This window comes from Pteropus medius, unplaced genomic scaffold (genome assembly GCF_902729225.1).
Source record: "Pteropus medius unplaced genomic scaffold, Ma_sr-lr_union100, whole genome shotgun sequence".
Classification (NCBI taxonomy): Eukaryota; Metazoa; Chordata; class Mammalia; order Chiroptera; family Pteropodidae; genus Pteropus; species Pteropus medius.
In genome coordinates this window covers 4,867,353-4,889,491 of record NW_024347867.1, presented here as the reverse complement: position 1 = coordinate 4,889,491, position 22,139 = coordinate 4,867,353, and the positions used below count along the sequence as shown (strand labels likewise).

The window sequence follows — 22,139 nt, the reverse complement described above, 5'->3', positions numbered from 1 at the left end:
ATCAAAAGACTTTTTTTTTTTTTTTTTTTTTGAGATAGGGAAAAAACCATGCCAGGTTTCTATGCTGTTGAGAAGTAGAGATGGAGCAGAGAGGTAAAATATGGATAATGAATTGGAGACTGTCCTGGAGATCGGAAGGGAAGATGGTGTGAAGTGTTTTGCCTCACAGAGGAATGACAGAGTTGAGAGAACTCGGAGGAATGGTGGTGTATTGGATACAAATACTGATGTGTGGGTTCATGTGGAAGATTATGGAAGTTCCCTTCTGACTGTGCCCATTTTCTCAGTGTCAGAAGCAAGGCCATCAGCAGGGGTGAGGAGGGCGGAAGAGGTAGGGTGGTTTCCAGAGAGGTGGTATTGAGAGCTGCTTGAGGTCAGTGATCATGATTTTAAATGAGACCCAGCCCTATGCTTGTGTGTTTTCTCAGCCATGTTCAGCTGTGTGACTGACGGCAGACTTGCACTTGGCATGCCTTAAAATGTAAATCAGATCACGTCATTCCCCTGCCTAAAATACTTTTGTAGTTTCCCATTGCACTTAAAATGAAATCCAAACTCACTTAGCCTGCAAACCCCTGCACACCAGTCTCTGCTGACTTTAACTGAATCTCAAAGATTACAGGCTCTTGATTTCTCGTTCCTGGAACAGGTCAAGAATGTTTCTGATTTAGCCTTTGCACTAGCTTTTCGTCACTTGGCCTGAATTCTCTTTGCTTCTATCTTTGATTATCACCCAGACTTTATTTCAAATGCTACCTCTCAGAATACCCAGATCACCCAATCTCAGATCACCCAATCACTATCTTCTCAGATCACCCAATCTCTATCTTATCATTGCATTTCATTCTTGAGATATTTGCTAACCGAAGAATGCTGAAGAATGCTGTCGTAGCACTACAATAGTGCCTAGAGCCGAGCACCTAATATATGCTCAGTAAACATTTATTGAATAAATGAGTGTGTATGAGTGAACGAAGGGATGGCCATTTAAAATTAACTGCTAAAAGTGAAAAATAATCTAAGCCTGAGAACTAGCATATTTACAAAACTTCTAACTTGGGTTTCTCTATGTTTCCAGCTAAACCCGGGAAAAGAATAAAAGTCACAGCTGAAATACCACATGTGGCAAACGTCCCAGTTTGAGTTTGTAGCTGGCACAAGTTCAAAACAAAAGCCTTTCAAATTACATTACTGCTGAAATCTTTTCTGACCTCTCAGCTGAGTCACTGTTTATTTTATAAGAAACTTAACAACCTTGGATGAATATTTGTTTTCTCAGGCTGGTAGGAATAGGAGTAAAAGAACCCAACTCCAAACCTGAGAGAGGAAAATGTTAAGCAATGCTTAGTGTCAAATTTGAAGTTAATTGATATTATAAATAGTTTCCTTTTTTACACTTAAGCAAATCATTGGGAAATATACAGCAGAACCATTGGTTTCCTTGGCAACAAAAGTTGATCCATTCTTTCCTTAACTCCTAAATTCATAGACTCCCTTAGCAGTGTCCTTCCTTAGTCTTCAAGTTAACTTAAGCTTCTGTGTGCTAGCAAGTTCCTTGGGCTTTCAGCCACCCCACATTTACTTAGCCAGTTCGATAACTTGTCAATACCATTATGTGTTTTTTTTATATTTTTGTCTCTGATATTTCCCTCCAGGAACCTTGTTCAGCATGCATAATTCATATATACTTTGATTCAGGCTGTTTGCATTTTTTTTTTAATTGGTGATTCTAAGTATACATGTTTGTAACAGTTAAAATGTGATAAGTGAGTTGAACATATTTAAAGGGTTCTACATTTTCATTTTAAAAGTGTTTGCCAACCTGCCACTTCAAGCTAAGACAAGCCCCAGGCTCTCTAGTGTTGCACAAATAGGAGTTTGCCAAGATTTCTGAAAGCAACTTTGTTTCCTGTCTGCATCGGTACCGGGCTTCCCCCATAAGGATATATGTATCCCTAGCAGATACTGGTACTGCTGCTATCAGTGAGTTTAAAATGCAGAATTGTCTTGCCACCTCATCTTTCATGATCTTCCACACTAATGCCCTTTTCTACCTTTGTTCTTCAATATCAGCCTCCCAGTACTCATAGCCTTTGGATCTCTCCTAATTTGCAATTTATAACTTCCTTGGAGAGGGTCTAGATTTAAGTTTGAGTGATCTCATGACTCCGAAGTAACAGAAATGTGATTCTTGCAAAAACATTTCCTAATTCAGAGTCTTAACTAATTTAGATAGATTCCTTTCTCACCCTAAATTCTTCTGACTGAATAGTTTTGTTGAGTTTTAGATCACATGTCTTATTCTGGAGGTCCACTACATGGAAATATGGGCTTTTCTTAAGTTTTCCTTTCGAATTTTCACTCGATTTGCAGTTTGATACATTCTAACAGCCCCATGTGAAAAACAGATCTAAAACGTTTTTAACTCATCCACAACATTCTGTTTTCAAGTTAGATTCTTAAGAAAGAATGCAATAAGGAGTTGATAATAGAGTAGCCCTTTAGCTTTCTTCAATTAATTTATAACTACTTTCTCCCTGCCTCAATTTCATGAGTGTTGCTCATGAGAATTTTAACAAATCTTTATTTTTAAAGGAATTTTGCTCCCCCAGCTAGTAGAGGGGTAGCTCAAAAGTGCACATACACATGGTGGAGTTCCATAAAGCCAATGAGACTTAAGCCCGGGACTGCTCACCTACACAGCCCCTTCCAAAGCCCACATAGTCTTGCCTAATTTTGAATTCATAATTCGTATTATTTTTCTTAAACTGGGCACCATCAAACGCGGATCTGCCTCTGCTTGTGTACTATGTAGTAAGGACCAAATCTACATCTCCAACATAGATATTTCTCAAATCCAGCTCCCAATGTGCGTTTGACTTCCCTCCGTTTGCATGCCACATGGGCACCTCACAGTCTCTCCAAACTGAACTCGGTATTGTCCCTGTCCCTCCACCAGACTCCTGCCTCCCAAACCTGTCTTTCTCCTCCTCCAGGTCTTACTTCAGTGCATATCCCACTGTCTACTGGGTTCTCTAAGCTGGAGAGATCCCAACTCCCACCTTTCCCTCAGCTGCCTTTTCCAGTCTCACCCTGAGCTGTTAGGTTTTATCCCTGCACCTCGGCCAGCCCGTTTCCTGTCTGATTCTTCCAACGGACTCCTCATAGGTCTCCCACATTCAGTGTCTCCCCTTCCCATTTCTCATATTTTGCCAGAGTATTCCTTCACAAATCTGGTTACTTCCCCCACTTCCCTATTGTTTGAAACATGGCATACCGCCTTCAGGATAAAATCCAAATTATTTACCAAGAAGGACAAGACTCTGACTGCGGTGAGAGGGGTCATCAATCAATACTGAAAGAGCTTTGACAGGTTCACTTGTCAGAAAGCACTCGTTATCCTAATTCCTTAGCTGAGTCACCCAAATGAAATACATGGCAGAGAAACTGGAATTACGCTTTGAGATGTGGTTTTACACCTAAGGTGATATCCTGAAATAATTTCAGATATTATTATAATTTGGTTGTATATATAAAAACTGTATCTTTGACCAAAGAATGCTGTTTGGAGAGTAATGCATATAATACTTACGCTTTTGCCAGCTCCTTTGATATTTGTTCCAAAGAGCATCCCTTTGTCTCAGGTATAAACACAACAACAAACACCAGAGCAGCGAGACTCATGATTGTATATATAAAGCACACCCACGGCAGGCCAATGAGATCTAAAAAGGCCGATAGAAATGGGTTAGAAGTATTTTTTCTGTTGCTTTGATCCCACTTGTGGAAAGCTGCTTCTTAGCACATGTATAAAAACATGTATTTTCAAACACGCCAATAGTATCCAAGGAAACTGTAACTACAAATTTAAAATATTTCCAGCCTCTGAAGTTTCATGTTTACAAACGATCCCAGCTTCCTCTGGTAAAATAAGTAGTAGTCTTGTAACTATCACAATTTAAACCCAATGCCATCTTCTTGGTGAGCATGTTTTTCTTTTTCAAAATGGTACTATTTGTGCCCATTGCAAAAAGAGAACCTGAAACCACACAGAAACATATAAAGCAGAAGGTAAGATATCTCCTCTCTTTCCTCACGCCACAGTTCCTCTCTTGGGAATCACTACTATAGCAGTTTGGTTTCTAGTGAGTGGATAGATAGACTTTTTTGGAACAAGCTCACTGTTCTTTACTTTCATTTGATTATATCATTTCATGCTGGCATTATTTTATCATTTAATAGCAGCATATTTGTAGTGCTTCCTCCTGGATTCAGAGGGAAAAAGTGATAATGGTTCCAATGAAAGGCATTTACTTGGTCAGATGCATCCGCAGGAAGCAGGATGGATCTCATCTGCCCACCTAGTCTTTCTCCTAACCACTTCTAGCCAAAAGTACGGTCCCTTTGTAGTAGTTACTGACCAAGGTCAAGATACATTAACTGCTAAGAGATGGCCCACAGTGCACCTGAGCCTGCCATTTTTATTGCACCACCCCAGGCTCAGCAGCAGAAAGTCCAGTGTGGCAGGGAGTCGTGAGGAGGAAGCTGGCTCTTCGTGAACACAGGCTCAGACCAACCACAGGCTGAAACCATGCAAGTGCCCTTCACAGCCACAATCATCACTGGTCATTCAGGAAATGTGACTGAACAGTTACATATGAGGCAGTTTTGTAAATGCAGTGTGGAAGGCGCTAAGCATATTAACCACTTGTCAGTTGTGCCATCTAAGGAGAGGAGAAGCAGGAAGAAGAAACAGTACTGCAGTTCTTCTGACAATTCTATTTGAACTCTGATTCCTCTGTACCGTTTTTGCTGCTGGCACAGGTTTTTGCCCAGGTGAGTACTTAATAAAGTGCTTGTAGGATTGGTCTTTCTTCCCTATCTGGGGCATAAAACTAGAATCAGAGGGTGAAAGAAACCAAAAGATTGTCTCATCAAACTTGTCCCATGTTCTGTTTTGAGCACTTTCAGCCGCAGGGGGCTCACCACTTCGCAAAGATTCTCAATGCACAGTGAGCTGGCCCTATCTGTTAAAAAAGGCATTCCTTACTAATTCCTAACCTCAAGTCTACCTTTCAGGAACTTTGGTTCAGAAGGTCTACTTTGTTCTCTGGATCAGCTCTCCTCATCCCTTCTTCATGACAGTTGCTTGAATATTTCAATGCAGCTCTATCCCTTCCCTAAGCCTCATCTCATCCAAGTCAAACATCCTGAACTGTTTTTCACAGACTATAGGTCACATGACCATGCCACCCAGACTGCACGTGCTTGGTGAACATACTGAAACCCTCTTAAAACATTTAAACAACCCTAATAAAATATTTTACTCAGAGCTGAGTGCAATGCTGCAGCTGTATCCTGACCACAGCAGAGTAAGTTTGTCTCTGGAACACTGCATTTGTTGATACAGCTGAAATTGCACTAAAGATGTTTGTGTCCGAGGGCTTGCTGCCCTTATATCTTTTACTTGGAAAACTGATTTTTGAAAGTAAGTATAGAACTTCAAACTTACCACAGTTAAATGTCATCTACAGGTTTCAGATCATCGCAGGATTTTTTTAAGTTGATACGCTTTTCCAAAATTTGTTCTAGGAAGCCGTGCAGAACTTCCGAATCTTCTTTAGTTCCTCCTCTATATTAGCTATCCTTCCCAGAGATTTGTGTCATCTATTTTTGCCCTTTATCATTCCATTCTTTCTTTTGTATTTCTCTTTCTCCATACAAACATCAGACAAGGGGTGTGTGTGTGTGTGTGTGTGTGTGTATATACATGTGTGTGTGAAGGTGAAGGGCACAGGTCTATACGTGTGATCTAAGCAGGAGAAATATGGTTGGTGTTCATGACAGTTCCTTTGTTTCCTTTCATCTTGGACTATTTCTAAAAATGTAGGAAGGACATAAACATTTGAAAATTTTATATAAAAACTCAAACCATGGTTATTTAACAACTCTAAAAGTTCATTTCCCAAAGTAAATGTGCTAAAAAAAAGTGGTTGACAAGATTCAGAGGTACTGTATATAGATATATACTTTTTGAGTATACATCCAGTTTTAAAAATTTATATATAACATATACACATTCACATTCTTCTAGTTGTCATAATTATTTTTATACTTGGAATCACAACCCAAATATATAACTTACAATTGATTGATATGTCTCTTATAATTTGTATGTTTTAATCTCCATTTCTCTCCCCGCCCCGCCCCCACACACACATACATACTTTATATTTTTAATGAAGAAACTGAGTCATTGGTTTCACAGGCGGGATTTTGCCGATCGTCATCATCTCACATGACCTCTGTCCTTTGTGTTTCCTATAAACTGCTATTTAGGTCTAGAGGCTTGAGGAGATTTAGATTTTCTTGTTTCTTTGTTTGCAAACTTTTTACAGATTATGTTTATATGTGTATATATATTTTTAAAAAGGAAGAAAGAAAATTCAATTCCTTGGTCAGTTTTGGAGGACGCTGGGGAACCACCTCATTATTTCAAAAACTAGAAAATAAAAAGAAAGTTTCCAGCATTTATTTTTCCTTTCTTACATGACCCACACTTTAAAGTAGGCAAGTAGCTATTCGTTGTGAGAAATTTCTTCTAATAGTTATAGAATTTCTTCTAATAGTTATAGAAGAAATTTCTCCTTAAAGAAGTAGTACAGATAAAATTTTAGAAGGAATGATAGAATGAAAATAACGAATCTGGGAAATGATCTTCAAAAGAAGCCCACGTGACAAAGTGGGAGACAAGCAAACAAGATGTGCCTCACATGGCAGGACACATGCCATCCCTATGAAGGAGTCTGCAAACAAAGAAAGAAGAAAATCTAAATCTCCTCAAACCTCTAGATCTAAATAGCAGTTTACAGTAAACACGAAGGACAGAAGGTCATGCGCTATGACCACAATCAGTAAAATCCCACCTAGGGAAAACTGAAACGAATGACTCAGTTTCTTCATTAAAAATACAAAGTTGGGGCAGAGGGGAGGAGAAATGGAAAGGAAATCTATGAATTATAAGAGGCTTATCAATCAGTTGTAAAGGACATATTTGGATCGTGATTCAAACGAATACAAAAAAAATAATTATAAGACGCCTGGAAGAACGTGAACATAGACTGAATATTGATACCAAAGGATTATTATTAATATTTTTCAGATATGATAATGATGTCGTTACAGGGGTTTTTTGCATATTTTAAATTTATTTATTTTTATTATGGTAACATTGGTTAACGAAATCCAGTAAGGTTCAAGTGTACAATTCAAACGGTTTTTAAATATGGTATCTTTCAGAGGTCCATGCTGAAATTCTACAGACAAAATGACATCCTATCTGGGAAAAACAGGTGGGATTATAAAAGGATTAAGATTGACAACTTTTTAAGTTGGATGGTAGGTACATCGGGGTCCTTGCCATTATCTTTACTTTTGAATTTGTTTGAAAATGTCCACATAGAATGTTTTTTTATATGTGAGCGTGTTTCCCTAACATTTGTCCTAAGAGCACAAACACATTAGAGGAAAAAGATGTGTCCTTACCTGTCACAGTCAAAAACGTCAGAGATATGAGGAGGTTGATGCCCCAGTTCATGCTCGAAGTTAAAGCCATAGCTCGTCCTCTGATTCCGCCAGGGAAGATCTCGCTGAGCACCAGCCAGGGCACTAGAAGAAAAGGCAGAGGTAGCGGGGAACAGCAGGACTCTCAGAAAGCCATTGAAACAGAAGGCCAGCCCCGATCTCTGCCCTTGTCCTGTGTGGTTTGTGGTTGCAGAGCAGGGCCATGTGCTTTCTCCTGACCTCCGGCCAAGTGAGAAAGGGTTCAGGAGAAACACTGAGAGAGCCTGACAATGGTCCCTGTGAGTAGGGAGAGGGACTTAAAGTACTGGTATGTGACACAGGCCTGACAAATGCAAATGGGAAGAGCAGTGGCTGAAGCCACCTGCCAAGCACAGAACCTCAATATCGGCCCCTGCTTTATCTTCTCAGCCCTTTCATGTAATCTCCTTTGCCCCTGACCTTGGAGAAGTCCAACATCATAGCTACTAAGTGGGTAGAAAATAAAGCTAGGAGGTGGGAGGAAGGAGGCGGCTGTTCTCACTTCTTCTGCTTGGCTTCCTAGCCTGGGGCAAGTTAAGGTATTATACCAGACTAAACATTTCAGTTTCTGCAAGGAGACTCTTCTTGGCATGAAAACTGATCAGAGGACTTTTTATTATCCAAGAGCGACAAGGAACCTTATAGGACTTACCTGACAGGATTAGAAAGGGCAGCAGAGGAGTAAATTAATTTGTCTCCTGTTCACAACTTATCAGACCGAGTTTGCCTAGTAAAACTGCTGCAAGTTCTTACAATGGACTGAGCACTTTACAAACCTTATCTCTTTTGATCTTCACAAAATCTTATAAGACAAGACGTATTACTATCCTTTTTTTCATAGGAGAGGCAACTGAGGTTTAAAGGAGTTCATAATTTGTCAAGGTCACAGGGCTCAAAGGTGGCAGAGGTGGCACTGATCCCTGGCAGTCAGTCTCCAGAACTCATGCTTTTTAATCATGGTGCTCTCTTAGTGGTAGCTCGGTAAATATTTGTTAATGTGTAATTAAATGTGGAGTACAAGCACCTTTGATTCTGAGGAAAGAAGGATTTAGGGGCTGCCCCGGCCCTGGCTTGCTGCTGACAAAGTCACCTTGTGTGAGAAAGCCAGCATTTATATACAGACCAGATGCATTGTCCTAGACCAGAGAAGACAGTGAGAGGAAAAAGCAAGAAACCAGGAAAGGGCCCCATCAGCCAGCAACACTTGGACCACCTCTGCCAGAATCAAGCAGTCAACTATGCCTCTAATTTAACAATGCCTCTCATGACAGGACCACTCTCTGTAGGGAAAGCATCTACTCCTAGTAAATTTGCTGTTTGAAAGTAAGAAAATTAAATTATGGAAGAGGGCTGGAAAACATATTTTTCTTGATTATCTTCTCCAAGTGAATCTATATAGGGTTTCCTTTAGGGCCTGGAAGGTAATCATAACAAAAAGAACATGATTACTGTTGTTCTAACTGACGAGGAATTCAAAAATACAATTCCACATTTTTTCCCTCCACTCCCTGCCGCAAAAGATGTTCACTAGATTCTTGCAGACTCTATCCCGGAGACCAGTAAGATGATCAAGTAACTTTGTCTTGATCTTTGCAAATGGAGGATCTGGCTCTGAGTAGAATGATAACTGTACAATTCTGGTGAAGCCTTTGTAATGACCTGTCCTTGGGCAAATACAAGATAAAATTATGCAAATCCAAATTTTTGAAGCTGAACAATGTATGCCACAGACCAGTTCCACTCTGTACCTCCTTGGCACGAATATTTAACATGGGCTGGGATGGAGAAGACAGTCACACCTAGCCTTTGTCTCCAGCAGCTATGAGGAGGAGGTGGGGGGAGGGACACTTTTATTTTCTTTTAGTAAAAGAATTAGCACAGGTTGTCCCGATCTATTTCCATCCCCTCACCACCTCTGAAACACTCTTCTTCCCCTCTATACTTTTCATCATGATGACATTTCAAATTATTTGGTGGGATTTTAGGAAAATTATTGCTGAGATCATCAGAGCCATGTTGGCCGCAGAAGAGAATGAGCTGATCATGCTGTCATAGAAAACGGTGGGTCTTGCCAACAAGAAAACGGGACAGTTGCACAAAGTATCAATTACGAGAACTCTGTCTGCACTGTCAAGGGTTTGCCTAAGAGTGCCAGAGATTCCCACTGAAAGCCTGTCCACGGTGTGTATCTGATGCAGCAGCCAAGCCAAGTCCTTGGGCAGTTTAACCAGTCTGTGAGCAGTGAGCCAAATATTGAAAGAGACTTCCCTCAGTCTCTGATGGAAACTTGTCAGGCAAATCTTGCACCTGACAGTTCAAAAGATAATGTATCATTGCTGGAAACTTCTGCTTCTTTTTTGATCTAATGGGAAGAATTCAAAAATTGGTGCCTTGATTTATCTAAGAGACAAACTGGATGTTGCGAAAATTGACAGGTGTTTCAAGAAGGATAGTCCAACCTCCTAATATGGAGCCTGTCAAGTCAAAAATAAGGACACTGTTATTTTAACAATGATTTCAGAAATACAAAAATCACAGGTTTACAGATCTAGAGAGAGTGAAATAAAAAAATTAAAGTGGTATTTGCAACAAGATAAAACTAAGTGAAAGAATAAAGGTCTTTTCATTGCAGACTCAGGAGCAAGAGAGTGCCGGAATTTTACAGGCCTCTACATTCCCTGGAAATGAGCTGTGAATGACCAAAGAAAGACCAGAGAAGCTCTATTTTAATTCATAGGTTAGGAGGACAGAAGGATAAACCATCACCTGAGGATTTAATATATTGATATTTATAATGACAGGTGTAAGTTTTCTTACAACCACAGATGTTTTTCTAATGAGATGGCCTTATTTCTCCTCCAAGGAAAATCAGGTTATTGCCACATGCCACAGTAAAGGAATGGTGGCTCTCTCCGGCTGTCCTCATTATCCTCTACCCTGATGAAAGATCCATTGGAGATGTTTTGTGCTATTTGCTTGTGAGAGATCCACAGAGATTCAGAGACGCTGTGAAGTCATACAGAGTGTGCAGGCACTGCAGCTTAGCGAGTCCTGAACCAATTCTCTTTGACCCCCATTATTCCACCTTGAGCCCCATCATCCAAGGACAACCTCAGCAGTATGTGCTTCTATAAATGTCGGTGTCTGCACTCGTCTTTAAGGTCTTCTCTGTGCTGCAAGGATTGAGGAAATTTTGGCTTTGCTGGGAGGTGATTTCCCCCAAATATTGGAACTCATATTTCATGTGGTATTAAGTCACCAGGGCAGCCCGTCGGAACTTGCCTGATCTGGATGAGATTGGCAGACAGCGTTTATGGCTGTACACAGTATCTTAAAGGCCAAATATGTTGAAGTGTCTCTGTGTACAGTGGAAGACATGGACTTAGGTTAAAGACTGAGCCCTACCACATGAAATTTACCACGTTTATCTCCTTCCTCCTCTGTATTTCTGCCACTGTCACAGTTTTTCCCACTGAGGCTGTCATTTCACTCCTTGTGCTTTCAGGTTTAAACCCTGCAGCTCTCCAGACACACTTTTCATTTGGCTTGAGCTCTTCCTGAGCCACTGGCATGCTAGCCCCAGGTTTGAAAGACTCATGAAGGTCATGAAACTTTTAACGCAGAACTAGCAAGTTTGGAGGAAGTTCCACATTCGGGTTGCAGAGTTGTCAACAACTTGATTTCCAAAGAAGCCAGTGTCCTATACTTTGTAGGAGTGAAGCCAAATAGTCTGGCTTTTATTGTCTTTGCAAGTTGTATGCAACACGACTAGCTCTCTCACTGTAAAGGGCTACTTAACCTGTGACTTTGAAAGGGAATATGTCCATTTCTTTCAACCAGATGTTTAAATTCTGGCCTCAAAATTTCCCTAAATGGGAAAATTGTGTTCTTTAAAAAATATACTCCACATAGACCACTATCTCCAACATCAATAATGATGTGGTAGCTTTAATTTATTTTTATTTTTATTTCTTGTATTCTCCCTTCTCTTGGTCTCTTTAAGTTTTGTTCACTCCAGGCCTTATAAAAGAAATGATTTACTTAAAAATATAATCTTGGGTTACTTAAATTTAGGCATTCCATGGTGAATGTCACTTACTTCTAGAATAACATGATACTTTTCTCCTCTTTAAATAGATGAAATGTATTGTTCTTAAGAATATGAAAATAGATGGGGAGGTGAAGAAATTTTAAAAATTATTCAATTTTTTCAATTAACAACAGCAGTTATTTGTAATATCAGCTGATAACTTGATTAAGGTCATCTTTCAGTTTGTTGAAGGTGAATTATTGGAAACATCTAGGCTTATGAAAGAATTATTATCTAGTTATGAGAGTTATTTTTCCGTACCATACTTATTCCAATAGTTCCAGTTTTCTTTTTAATTAGTGTTCCTGAGGTTTTTATAATTTGTGACATTTATCATAATAAGATTTCTGTTGGATAATAGGTGTGCTTTCTTTTAAGTGAGAGAACAGTTATAACTAGAGAGAAGGGAAGGAGAAATTTTAAAAAACAGATTTTTTTTTTTAAAATCGAAGCTCTGGAAAGTGATATCATTTGAAGTGTCATAGAAAGAGCACTGCGGAAAGTGAATTAGGAGTTTGCAAATCCTAATTTGCAGAGCACTGAACTAGAGTTCTAAATGCAAAACAAAAAAATGAAAGAGCTACAAGAATTAGTGTTTTCTGGTTGAAACTATAACTCGAATGTCATATTTCAGATATAATATTTTATGTTGTGCTTTTATGATTTATGTTTTGGACTTCGATCAGAAAAGTATTATAGTTTTCATAGTTGCAAATGTTCCTTGGAAAAATTCTTACCATTGAGTTCTGGAAAACAATTAGTAACAAATGAAGCCTTGTGTTTATTAAGATAGCAGTAAAACCTTAGTCAGTTTCTTTAAAATCCTTACTGTCCAATATTCATAATTTTCAAAGGCATAGGACTATGGTTATACTGCTGGACTGAAAAGAAAGTTAAACACTGATGTTTTATTTGAACAGTTGCTGATGGTAACAGGATTGATGGTGTCTGTCACTCCACTATGTGTTTAGCTATGCTTATGCTATACAGTGCACTTTTAGACTCTTTGGTTCTGTTAGGTACTCCTGCTGCACCATCTAGCTCCAAAGAGGAAAATGAGATTGGATTAGCTCAGGGCACACGTTTAAGTTTTTTCTCTTTTGTCTGAATGCAAATTTAGTATAAAACCATTCATATACTATTGTTTGTTTCATTTTGCATGATTTTAATGACTAACAGCAAAGGACCAAATGGTTCACCACTTTAATCAATCAAAATGAACTTTAACTTAATTAACTGGCAAAAAGAAGCAGTAGTAGTGTGAATATTGGCAATAACTGAAACATAAGATTTAAAAGGAAAAAAAAAGGTTTGAAAGATCTTAAAGGTAGACATTTACACTTACTACAAACCTAGTGTATAGATATGATTGTATGTAGCTACATTTGATAACGAAACACTCCTGTTTAAAGAATAATAACTTATGCAATATTCCTTTTCTCTAAAGTAATGGTGTAAAAGGATGATCACTAAAAAAGAAAAAGCCTTTAACTGTGATGATTCTGAATACAGGGCCTGGGGTCTAGGAAAAAATATGAAATATGAAGAATATTAAAATCTCTTCTGAAACATTTGATGCCCGTCTAGTTTATAAGCCTCTCTGCTCTAAACTCAGTATATTTTGGAGTGAAGCAAGTTTCTGAATTAGAACGTGCTGTTCCACATCCCTGGAATTGTCATAATCTTTAGCTGTGCAAACATCACACAAGAAATTTCTTTGTGAAAAGCTAGAGTTGCTTAGGTATAAAATCTAAATTTAAATGTTATGGCAGATGAATCTTATGTTTCTTACTGAAACCCATCCTCCAAAAGGCTGGTTAAACTCCATAAAACCAAATCAAACAAAAAGCCAGCCTTTAGGATCTTTGAACCTTAAAATTCCAGTTTCTTGTCTAAAACAGAAAAGTGGCCTTTTTTAGGATATTTAAGGGGAGAGACAATGCCAGGGTCTCTTGCGTTTCTGCATGTCTTACGAGCAAAGGCACTGACTGGCTTTGTTCCAGGCTGTCTTTCCAAGGATGTTGTATAACAAACAACCTATAAGATAGAGATAGTGTCTCATTTGAAGCAGATGTGTGTTTACTATCCAGTAAATTAAAGTCTCTTTGTAGGGAGGATATCAGGCTGGCTTACTGTCTGTTATAAAAGATTTGAGTTCCCTAAGCTTGGGGTTCCTCTCCTCTAAGATAACCCATCCTGTGTGCAGGTGTCATCTGGCCTTCCTCATGTTGCCCTGTGAGCACTGGGGTTTGGGGAATTAATACAAATGCTGATGTTGTGGCTATTGCTATTGCTAGGAGTAATAAGCAGTCCTTTGTCTCTGACCATGCTGTCTGTGTCTTTTGCTGGCACCCATGAAACTGTGACAGGCTAACTTGTTAGCTTGCAAGTGGGCTAAAATATCATCCAGTTTGCAGTTCTTAAGAGCTTGATTCCTTTTGGCTGTGGTGTAATTTTTCTACAAAGACCTTTTATTACTATTATTAACTTTGGACCGCCCATTCATATCTGAGGGATTTAATGTGTTTCTTAAGCTTGAGATAATCCATTGAAATATTTTTATAAGCTCTAATGTTAATTAAGTAAGCAAAAACAACTCCCGAATTCCAAGTTCAGATTTTCACATATTTCTCTTAGGAAAACCATAAAAGAATTACCTTGAATTATTTTTGGTAAAGAGGCAGGTTTAAAACATTCAATTACTAAACCAAGGTAGGAATAACAATCCCATGATATGGCTAATCTCAGGGAAGAACTGGATCTTATATTTGGAGAAAACAATAGAAATTTAGAAATAAATATTTTGTATAATATTATAATTTTTTTAAATTATAGTACATTCAAAACATGAACTTTCTTTGGTCATCAATTGAATTGGAGATGGCCCTGCATTCTCAGCTGAGTAGCTTTTCAGATATAATTTTGAGTCAAATAAGTTGCACCAACTTAGAAGAGTGGACATTGGAATGTTTCTCAGCCTATGTCACATCTCTCATCTTTCACCAAAGCCTTGGGATTTTCTGGTTTCCTAGAAAGCTCTCCAGACTGGAGGTAGTGCGGATTGAACCATACTTCAAGCCACAAATCAATTTTTGTTCAGTCTTGACCCAACTGGAATGATTTACAGAAGGGAGGTGAGGAGGACCATGGCATCATAATTTCACATAAGGCTATGGAGCCCTTCCTGTGTGTCCTGACATGACAAAAGTAAAATGCCCGCTGAGGTCAATGCTGGCATTATCAAAGCTATTCATCTCATGTCTAGAACATAGCTAGACATTTAATAGCACTAATAACTAAGTATATTGAGTCCATGCTGCATATCACACTCTAAACTAGGTACATTTTATTCAGATTGCTTCAAACAATCCACAATCACACTGTGAGATCACCAGTATTGCCCAATTTTCTAGATAAGGAAACTGATGCATTCAGAGATGAACTGACTTGCTCAAAGTCCTACCATGTGAAGCTGGGACTCAAGGCCAGGCAGTCTGATGCCAAAGCCTCAACTGAATTCAAGCACTACCTATATAGCCTCAGAAGGCTTTCTTACCGTTTTTCTAAACCTTCAAGAGCATATCTCCGTCAAGGTCATTTGACCTGCCATTCTCCTTGCTTAAAACTCCCTCCTCTCAGATTTTCATACAAGCTTTGGCTCAAATGTCACCGTTCCAGAAAAGCCTTCTGTGATCACTCTACCTGAAATGACCCTCCTTCAAGCATGCTCTTTGATTTATCCTTCTTAACTTTTCTTTATCATTCTTACTTCCACCTAAATTATAACACTTCTCTTTTCCTGAAGTTGTATTATACATGTATTCATGTTCTTGTTTATTGCCTGTCCTCACACTAGCTCCATGAGGGCAGGGCGTGGATCTTGCTCAGCCATCTCTAAACCTCTAGCACCTGGTGCCATGCCCAGTACATCGTGGGTGAGCAATACACATGTCCTGGACGAGTGAGCAAACAGAGTAGTATCCAAGGCTTTCTCGCTCTCTCTTCTCTTCTGGGTCACTCCAAGATGCTTTCTTGCTGCAACTCCTGCCTATTTGGTAGAAGAGATGAGGAGTGGGGAGTGAGTGGGTATCACCTGTCGCTTAGTCTTCAGTGTAAGGTTGTGCTTGAATATGTGAATACAAAGGTAGTTAAAAGATGACAGTCACAGCCTCATCACTGAATTTAATATGTGACCTTGGACAAATTCCTTTCATTTGCTTATAATGAAAATATGTTAATCATGGAAGAGAAGGTTAATTAATTTATGGACATAGGAATCTGAGGATTAATAAAGGCCCTGGTAATTATTGTGACCAGAACAGCCACACACATTTTTCTGAGTTACAGTGGCTATTTTAAGAAAGGCTGGGTTTCTGCACAAGTATCACCTCAAATGAACTCATGAGATAATAACTTTGTGCCTTGGGTTTTGGGGATCATTTCTGCTTTATTTTTGAAGCATGAGTAGAAGAGAAATCTTCATGTGGCTCTCAGTACTCAGAATATCAGGAATCTTCAGTTACATCCAGAAGCTTGAATCATGATAGAAAAATATTGTTATTTAAAGGAACTAAAATGATGATCAAGACCACCCCAGAAACACTGTGAAGAGTAAGGTTAAGATTTTGGACATATTTTAGAGTGAATAATAAGATATAGGAAACAGAATGTTTAATAATAGTCTCCAATGAAAGCAATGGAGTATATAATATTCCTGATTTTATTTGATTGAAGAGTTTTTGGATTAGTTATAGAGAAATGGAAGGCAGAGGTTCTTAACCTCTTTAGGCCATGAATCCCTTTAGCAGGCTGGTGAAGTTTATGGATTCCTTCTTAGAATACTATTTTAAATGCATAAATACAATACATAAGATTACTTGATAGCAACTTTATGCCCCCTCCCAAATTCCAGTTTCTAGGGAAAACCTCTTATTTTTTTTTTTACAGTTAGGGAAACAGAGGACCAGAAAGTAAAATGATATAGGCATACAGTTTAACCTAAAAATAGAAACACTTTTTGGGCAGAAGAAATTAAGGAGTGTGGTTCTAAGCCAACCCATAGTTAAGAAGGTTTAATAAAGATGGTATAATCTTGCTTTCAATTGCGCTTTAGAACAGAAAGTACTTTTCCCTTTATACCTCTGTTTATGGAAAGAATTTGTTTTATGACAAGCAATCAATTCTCTAACTAAAATACCTGAGCAATAATCACATTAGGTTAATAAGTTTTAGAATGCATTCAAAGACTGGTATGAAAATCTTGCTTCTAATAGAAATCTTCTTTAAACTCCCACTGGTTCATGAAGTTTATGCCAGTGCTCTAGAATATAATTTTGGTGATTGAAATGGAATTCTTATGGTGTTTTCTTTAAAGATGAAAACTAAACTACAACATTAATATGGACATAAATGACAAATTCTTAGCAAGAAAAACAAAAATAGGACAATTATTTAGATCTTTTCTAAAAGCTCTGGGAGAATAGATAGCTTCAAACTACAGATGGGATATAACTGCTTGTTCTTGGAGTGGCTGACTGGGGATTCTGTCACAGGCTGCATGGCTCCTCGCCACAGGCAGGAATACCCACTTGGTCCTTCAAATTGCAGTTATAAGTTGGAGAAACCACAAGATGAAGAGTTATTTCCCAAACCTTCTTCAACTCTGAGATTCTGTATTTCAGTAGTATTGCTTTTGGTCTAAGAAATTCTCAAAAGACTCTCTTCTCCATGTTGCAGCAAAACACAGAGGTGTTCAAAAAGTTCTGGGACTACTTTTAGGTACTCTGTCTCTGAAATTCCCAAATAATTATGACTTAACAAAGAAAACGCCTGAATGCCTCCCACTACTAAAACCCGTGCAAAAGAACAAAAACAGAGTTTTAGAACTCATGCCCATATGAGAGATTATTCTGCAAAAATAAAAAAAATAATAAAATAATGAAAAACCACAAACGAAAAATCAACTCATGATAGTGTCTGGCAAGAACAGGAGTTTCTCTGGTAGCCAGCATTTCTAATTCACGTGGCATTTAGCTTGCTCCCCACCCCCAGATATCATCACACATGTAAAGAAGCACACTTTGAGATTTTTCCTATATCTGCGTCCTATTTTTAAAGTCTACCCTCCCTTAGAAACAAAAATGTATTCCTGCATGGTTTTCAAATAGATTTATGCAATGTTCACTTAAGGGGAGAGAAGCAACATTTGAGATCTAATTTCTTTCCTCAAAGAGCTCATCTAGTAACCATATTCTGGCTAACAAACCAAAACCTAAAGAAGCAATACACCGTATCAGAGAGGACCAAGTTGTGTTATCACACTGCAACTTCATTTATATCGTACTCTATAGCATCTCAAACACTCACACACGCATTAGCTCGCATGACGCTCACATATACTCTGTGAAATAAAACAAGTATTGTTATGTCCAATTCATAGATTAAAAATAGATTTAGAGAAGATAAATGACTTAAAGGTCATACAACCAGTAGGCAAAAGACCTGAGATTAGAACACAAGTTTTCTGATTTTAAATTTGGGCTTTTTGTAGCCCAGAACTGAACTACGCTGTATTATTAATAACTAGTAGTTCACACAAATAAAGACCTCTAAGAAATGGACTGAATTTATAGAGGAGAGAAGAATTTCACTGAGCTTTAAAGATGGGAAGGATTTTAGTAGAGTAGAAATGGAAGGAATAAGGGCTTTGTGTCTCTTGACTTGCGTATAGAGCAGTGGGACATAGAGAAACCCAGAGAGGTAAAATATTCCCTCCTTGCACAGTGCCGGGGGCATCATTCGCTTTATAGTCTATGTGGAGTCTACATGTACTTCTGTATGAGTGGTGGCCTTGGAGCACAACTCTGCAGACTACAGTGTAAATGGTGCCCCCTGGGGTTGTACAAATGCCCTGATAGAGTTGGGTGAGATAACCAAGGGCCTTGAAAATCACAAAATTTTTCCCTCAAAGATGGGTGATGTAGTGGTAGAAAGAACATGGAATTTGGCTTCAGATGCCTGGGGTTCTAGTTCTAAATCTGTGTGATCTCAGTCTCCTAAAGCTTCTTATTTCTTTTCTACAAAAAGAAAATGTTGGACTAGATCATTTCTAATCTTTTCATCTTGCAAGACTTTTGACTTCTCTGATCTAGTAGTAGTAAAACCCCATGGAAGGTGTGTGAGCTTAGTGACATTATGAAAATGGCATTTAAGGAATACTGGTATGCAGGGTGGATGGGCATGAGAAAGGCCTGGAATGGGCGTGAGCTAAAAGAAAGGTCTCCTAGCAATCTAGAAATGAGACCACAAAGGTTACGATAGGTTAGGATGGCAGAAACGGGAAGGAAAAAATAAACACAAGAGCCATTTGTGAGGAAAAATCCAAGACCATTTGGTCATTAATTGGACTAGGAAAAGGCTCCATATCATCAAACTTGAGTGACTAGCACAGTGACCGCCTCCAAGAAAAGGAAAGGGAAGCCTCCCGGTGTGAGGGGAATAAGAATTCAGCATTGGCCTTCTTGTGTTTGGCTGACAGTGAAGCATCAAAGTGGAAAAGTCCAGTACTTGCTGGGAAAAAAGGAACTGGAAGTCATGTGAGATGATAGAACTGGAGATAGGTGAGAGTCATCAGCTCATGGGACATAACTATGTTCCTGAGAAAATAAATATGAGAGCTTTCATAATGTACTAGTGAAAGGGTGTTTTTTGGTTTTACAGCTAAAGAAACGAAAGCCAAAAGACATTAATAAATGACCTCACTTCTTTTTCAGAAGTAGATGGAATGAAAGCTAGTCATATATTTTAACAATGTATTCATGAAAAGAAATAAATATCTATTAAAGCAATTGAAGACAAAATACAGGGCCCTTCACCTCAAATATTTCTTTTCATATTCACATCTATTCTTCCTTAGTCCAGAGTTTTATTACTCTGGCAGTTTTGTACTGTGTCAATTTTGCTAAGCTGGAACTACGTTTCCCAGAATTCCCTTCCCTGTGTAATTCTGGGTTAGAGTTGGCAGGGAGAGAAGTTTGCATGAGACTTAAAAGGCCAAAGTGATACATCAGCCCTATGCTTGCCGGGTTGATGCAGGGCCCTAGACATCACTGCAGCTTATGCACATTGTTATGATCTGCTGATTCTCTTTGTTGGTGTGGGGGAACAGCTGTTGTGCCCAGATCTCCTCCTCCAGCTTCTCCAACTACTAGGCCAGGCACAGTGTCAGGGCTGTATAGAGAAGGATACCAGTTTTCCATTGTGTTGATGTGGTGAGAGACAGACATGGGCTCCAGTTTCTTCTCTCGAATTCCACTTTGTCCTAGCAGGGTCCACTGTCTTTGCTCTCCTGCTGTGAGTCCAGCTTTTCCACCAGCCCGCTCTACTGATTTGCAGAGACTTCCGGCTGCAGCCAGATGCAGAGGCAACAGCTTTTCACAGAGTTCTTCACCAGCTTTCTTTCATGGCTCTGATTAGTGACTTTCTCCTTTTCCCCTAATGGTCTACTTCAGAACTTTGCTTTCTCAACATCTCCCACAGTTGTGTTAGGTCTAATCCCTACGATAAACAATTCTTTATCCCACATTACACACAGTGATTCTGCTTCCCTGACAAAATTGCTCACATCGTCTTATTCAGGCCTTTCTATACCCAGCCTTTAACTGAGTGTACTTTGTGCATTTCACCGATTCTCAAGGGACAATTAGCTATCAGAAAAGGGTGATGAAATTTTAAAATGCATTTTCATATTTTTAAATAGCCATCATGGTAGACTGGAAACCAATACTAAAGTACCAAATATTATATTAAATATTAAAGCTACAGAGGTCTGGGGACACTGCCGACTTTAAGTGCCTAACCCTGGGACCCTCCACAGCATCTAGACCCACTCAGCTTCAGTTGTTAAATGAGAGAGAAAGAAACTCCTATCTTGCTTAAGTAACTGCTATTTTGGTTTTTATTATATGGTCTTTGCATTCTAACCAATATACACATTAAATGTTATTTTAATCAAGTTCAGTTATTCAAGTGCATGCACATCAAAAATTCCTGTATTCTGATCATTATCCTTCTCCTCTGTTATCCTGTAGCTTAGCCTTACAACAAGTACATGCTTACTTCTCTAGTTGAGCTTTAGGAAAAGAAAGACTGTCTCTATCTTGAATAAAATGCAGGGTGGCCCATTTAATAGCCTCATGTGATAAAGAATGACACACTATTTTCATTCATCCTTACTTCTAATATATCTTTACAGAGAGGACTTAACTAAAAATAATTCACATTTATTATCAAGACCAACACAGGACTGCCTATTCTTGTCTTGGGCTACGGATTAACAGTGAATTTCAGAAGACAAGAAATGCTTTTATTTTTTGAGCAAGTCACGTAACTTCTCTGAGACCCGGTGTCATCATTTGTAAAATTTGGTAAATGCCCTTTCTTCACAGTTTTATTGCGAAGGTCAAATGAACACCTCTAAAGTTTGTAAAAACTTCCTAACACAGTATTTGACATGATAGGTGCCAATAAATATTAGCTGAATCTAAAGTTTAAATTATATTTTAAAAGAATTCATATAGAATACTATTTAAGTAATTCAAAAAGGTAAATAAACAGCTGTCCAGTATTTTTTTCCAAAATCAGATTGTGTTTCCTGAAAAGAGGAACTCTTGTTCTAATATTATAATGTATCAAATGATATGTTAATGATGGAGGACTTGCTACATTTTTCAAAGTTACCCAGGCAGGTGGCATGAGCTTGGGAAGACTCTTACCATAAATAAGTTAGTTCTGGAAACTGAGCATCAATGTCTCTCATATTATAAGATGTGCCATATTATAATCTCCGCCAACCTGAAAGTCTCTCTGAATTAAACCAAAGAAGGCATCCTTTTCTTTTTGCTAAACTTTTCTTAGATTTTTAGTTGATTCTTGATACTTTATAAGATTGGATCAAGAAAACTGATGTAAAAAGGAGATAATTTTTAGTTTTATGATGAATATACAAGAAAAAAAAAGATCCCGGTGAAGGAAATCAGTGGAACAATAACTACCAGCTGAAGTTTATCAAAAGAGCAAAATTTCTTGTACTTATTAATATAGAAAAGTTCACAAAAAAGTTTAAACTGTCCCTGGATACAAGATAGCACTCATATCTTGCCCTTCTGATAAAGTTTGAAGAGTTTCTGAAAATAAAAATATAAGATGCTTGCTCAGATTTTATTAGCTTTATACATCCAAGTAACCACATAAGTATTATATGGACTGCATGTTTGTGTCCCCCTGTATGTTGAAACCCTAATCCCCAGTGTGATGGTGTTTAGAGATATGGCCTTTGGTGGGTAATTAGGTCACTAGAGTAAAGCCCCCATGATGGGATTAGTGCCTTATAAGAAGATACACAAAATAACTAGTTCGTTTTCTCTCTTTCTCTTTCTGCCTCCCACTC

At 38.5% G+C, this 22,139-nt stretch overlaps 1 protein-coding gene across 1 annotated transcript in view; it reads right to left on the bottom strand.

Moving 5' to 3' along the window:
- Positions 1-22,139, bottom strand: part of SLC2A12 (solute carrier family 2 member 12) — a 46,631-nt gene that overhangs the window by 2,089 nt on the left and 22,403 nt on the right. Inside the window, exons 3-4 of the mRNA XM_039879033.1 lie at positions 7,546-7,668; positions 3,593-3,725 (exon numbers count right to left, since the gene is read on the bottom strand). Coding sequence (XP_039734967.1) covers positions 3,593-3,725; positions 7,546-7,668 — 256 coding nt within the window. The remainder of the gene's footprint in view (positions 1-3,592; positions 3,726-7,545; positions 7,669-22,139) is intronic.